This window comes from Copadichromis virginalis, linkage group LG15, assembly GCF_057382275.1.
Source record: "Copadichromis virginalis isolate Kocher_CV1m ecotype Utaka linkage group LG15, C_Virginalis_male_GT1.1, whole genome shotgun sequence".
Classification (NCBI taxonomy): Eukaryota; Metazoa; Chordata; class Actinopteri; order Cichliformes; family Cichlidae; genus Copadichromis; species Copadichromis virginalis.
In genome coordinates, this window is record NC_140632.1 from 3686958 (window position 1) to 3689936 (window position 2979).

Sequence of the window (2979 nt, forward strand, 5' to 3'; positions counted from 1 at the left end):
AATGACTAACCTCGTATTGTGGATGGATTATCTCAGTTGTTCTCCTGACTGAAGTTTGGTCCTTTTACAGCATCCTCCCATGCGATTGCATTTGTCTCTAACCATGAGGAACCTTAACGTTAACTTTTATAAGTGGGAAAGTGTTAGTGTTCGTCCTCCAGCTTCACTGTTTATGTTATGCTAACATAGCTGTGTCGCTAGCGATCACGTAGCACATAATTATATACCAGCTAGCCCAACTTCAGTAACCCTACAAACGTCACTGCTGTTTAGTTTCCTGTCTTCATTTATGTTGGAAGTGATAGCAGAGCTGTACGTTTGATTTTTTTCAGAAATCTCTCAGTCAGAACATGCAATATCATGCTTAGGTAACTAGCGAAACTAGCGAGCTAACTTCCGCTAGCTTCCTGCTAACTTCTAACTCCGTTAAATGTAATACATTTTGTTTTCATGGATGCCTGGAAGTTAAACTTCATAGTTACACCTGGTAAAGCAGCAATGCTGATCGTTTTATTAAAGATGAAAGAATTTAGACAGTTTTTAACTCTTACGGTGTGTTCACACCGAACGCGATGGACGCGAATAGAGCGTCAGGTTTACATGTAAAGTCAATGGAAAGGCGCGATGACGCGCGATTGCGGGTCCCGCGAAAATTCGGAAGCAGATTTGCGTCGCGAAAACGCCAAAACGCGTGAAACGCGCGTCAGTGTAGCGCGTCAGGCGCGTTTGACGCGCGAATAAAACCACGCGCGTGAGTTTTTGTGTTGCACTTTGTGCATACGCGCGTTTCGCGTCTACCGCTCGAGTTGGAAAAATCTGAACTCCAGCGTCAAATCGCGCCGCGACAACCAATCAGGAGCCTGGTGACGTGGCTCTGACCTAGGTCAAAGGGGCAGATCCAGCCAAAGCCCTTCATTCTTCATTCAGTATGGAGGAAAAGCTGATCAGCGCCGTGGCTAACCACCCCGAGCTATATGATGCCAGCTCCTATTTCTACCGAGACAGGAATAAAAAGGACCTAGCTTGGAGACACATAAGTGAGGAGATCGGGCAACCTGGTAAGTTCATTCCTTCTTCTTTTTAATTTTCAGACTGACCCGATGAAGCCGTGCAAAAGCTAGCAAGCGCGCCTACTGTCCCGCGATTTTCCCACTGTTGTACAAATACCTTTCCGCTAACCAGATAATGCGTTTATTCAGAGGACATCTGCAGGAGAAAGTGGAAGAGCCTCAGGGACACATATAATAAGGAGAAGAGGTCAGAGAAGGAGAAGAGGAGTGGGTCTGCAGCAGGATCGGGGAGGAGATGGAAGTTCTTCGCGGTCATGGGGTTTCTGGACCCCTTCCTCACCCCGCGGGAGACCAGCGGAAATATGGTGCGGACCGTGGAGAACTTCTCCCCCGAGGACCAGGGACAGCCCGAAGAGGCAGCAGGGGAGTGTCAGTCAGAAGGTATGTTTACAATTAATTAATGTAGGCAGTTAATTTATGCGTGTTGTCATACAGGAATATATTTTGTTTATTAATAAACAGTATAAAGTAGTCCCGCTGTTCATCCGTCACTGCCTCGCCTTTTCGCTGATTTTTTTTATTGCACCGTACAGCTTTCAACGATGCGCATTGCATTCTGCAGCCCAAATGACAAATCTCCTCCGTGTCGTGTCTCCTGCGCTTGCCAAACTTATCATGTTTGGTTTTGATAACCATCACTTCAAATAGAAAAAAACAGCACAAAAACACTCATAACTATGACCCTCATTCGGAAATAGACACCTGCACCGGGAGCAAAAAAGGCGCACAAAAGTGGCGCCGCAGACGGAGAAAAAGCGCGGCATAATACTTTTACGTTTTAAAATCGACAAAGGTTTGCACTTTGAGAATCAACTTGTGAGAACTGTGACTACTGTTCATGTGCTGCAATAAATGGGAGACCACTGTATATAATAATAAGTATATAATAATATAATATTCTCTATGACTATTGTCTTCAACCTGTTAACATTTAATATTGTCTTGATAGAGTCAAGTTATCATGCAGCAGAGTCCTCCCCTGTTGCTTCTCCTGACTCCCCAGTCCCTGGTCCCTCCACTCCTGCTGCTGCACCCACAGGTATGAACATCAAGCACTGATAGCTTTTTACTTGCTTGGATTCCCTTGTGATCACCTTTACTAAATATCTACAACCAATCTGTTCATATCCTGTTTTTTTTTTCAATTTTGAAAATGACAATCTAGTAGCAGCCTTCTCATTTCTTTGTGGTGTTTTGTTCTGTTTTTTAAAGGCCCACAGAGGAGGAGAGCTCGAAGGCGGTCGAGGGAAGGGTCCCAGGATGGTCCATCGGCGGTGGAGCTGGCTATCCTGGAGTCCCTAAAGAGGCCACGCCCGTCTGCAACAGAGTATTTCCTCCTCGGCCTTGTTCCTGCTCTGGAGAGCATGCCGCCTCAGACACGAGAATTCGTGAAATTCCAAATTCATAAATTAGTTTTTGACAACAGCACAGCTGTGCTAAATTTGGAAACATTGGACCCTAATGATCAGTAGTTTTCTGATGAGGCAGCAGCTCTCCAGGGCAGAAACAATGTTCTTATTCTTCTCCTCCTTCTCCCCTGAGGCTCTTCCACTCCAAGCTGGGTCCTTTTTATTCCTGTCTCTCTGTAAATAGTTAAATTTTATATATTTATGTTGAATCTTTTTATTACTGAATTTATATATTTTATCAAATAAACATTTATAATGACAAATGTCTCTGTTCTACTACACAGCAAATATTGGCACCCGACTTGACACAAGTAGAATTTATTTCATATTATACTAATGACAAAATATACTGATACAGTGGGATGCAAAAGTTTGGGCAACCTTGTTAATAGCCATCATTGTCCTGTACAAATCGTTATTTGTCACAATTTAAATTGTCAGTTAAATACATCATATAGGAGACACACACAGTGATATTTGAGAAGTGAAATGCAGTTCAC

The 2979-nt window shown here is 43.6% G+C and overlaps 1 protein-coding gene across 1 annotated transcript; it reads left to right on the plus strand.

Moving 5' to 3' along the window:
• The first annotated feature begins 535 nt into the window (after positions 1-535).
• On the plus strand, positions 536-2542 carry LOC146691548 (uncharacterized). The gene is made up of 4 exons (XM_085431389.1): positions 536-1058; positions 1200-1451; positions 2020-2109; positions 2283-2542. Exons 1-4 carry the CDS (start codon positions 929-931, stop codon positions 2540-2542), a joined length of 732 nt encoding a protein of 243 aa, XP_085287515.1. The 5' UTR covers positions 536-928.
• Positions 2543-2979: the final 437 nt, after the last annotated feature.

What these genes read in the sequence shown, in the direction of transcription:
- LOC146691548 (XM_085431389.1), top strand. Translation starts at nt 929, where the DNA reads ATGGAGGAAAAGCTGATCAGCGCCGTGGCTAACCACCCCGAGCTATAT. An exon ending in AGGGGAGTGTCAGTCAGAAG is followed by an intron (nt 1,452 to 2,019) that starts GTATGTTTACAA and finishes TTGTCTTGATAG; the next exon opens with AGTCAAGTTATCATGCAGCA. An exon ending in TCCTGCTGCTGCACCCACAG is followed by an intron (nt 2,110 to 2,282) that starts GTATGAACATCA and finishes TGTTTTTTAAAG; the next exon opens with GCCCACAGAGGAGGAGAGCT.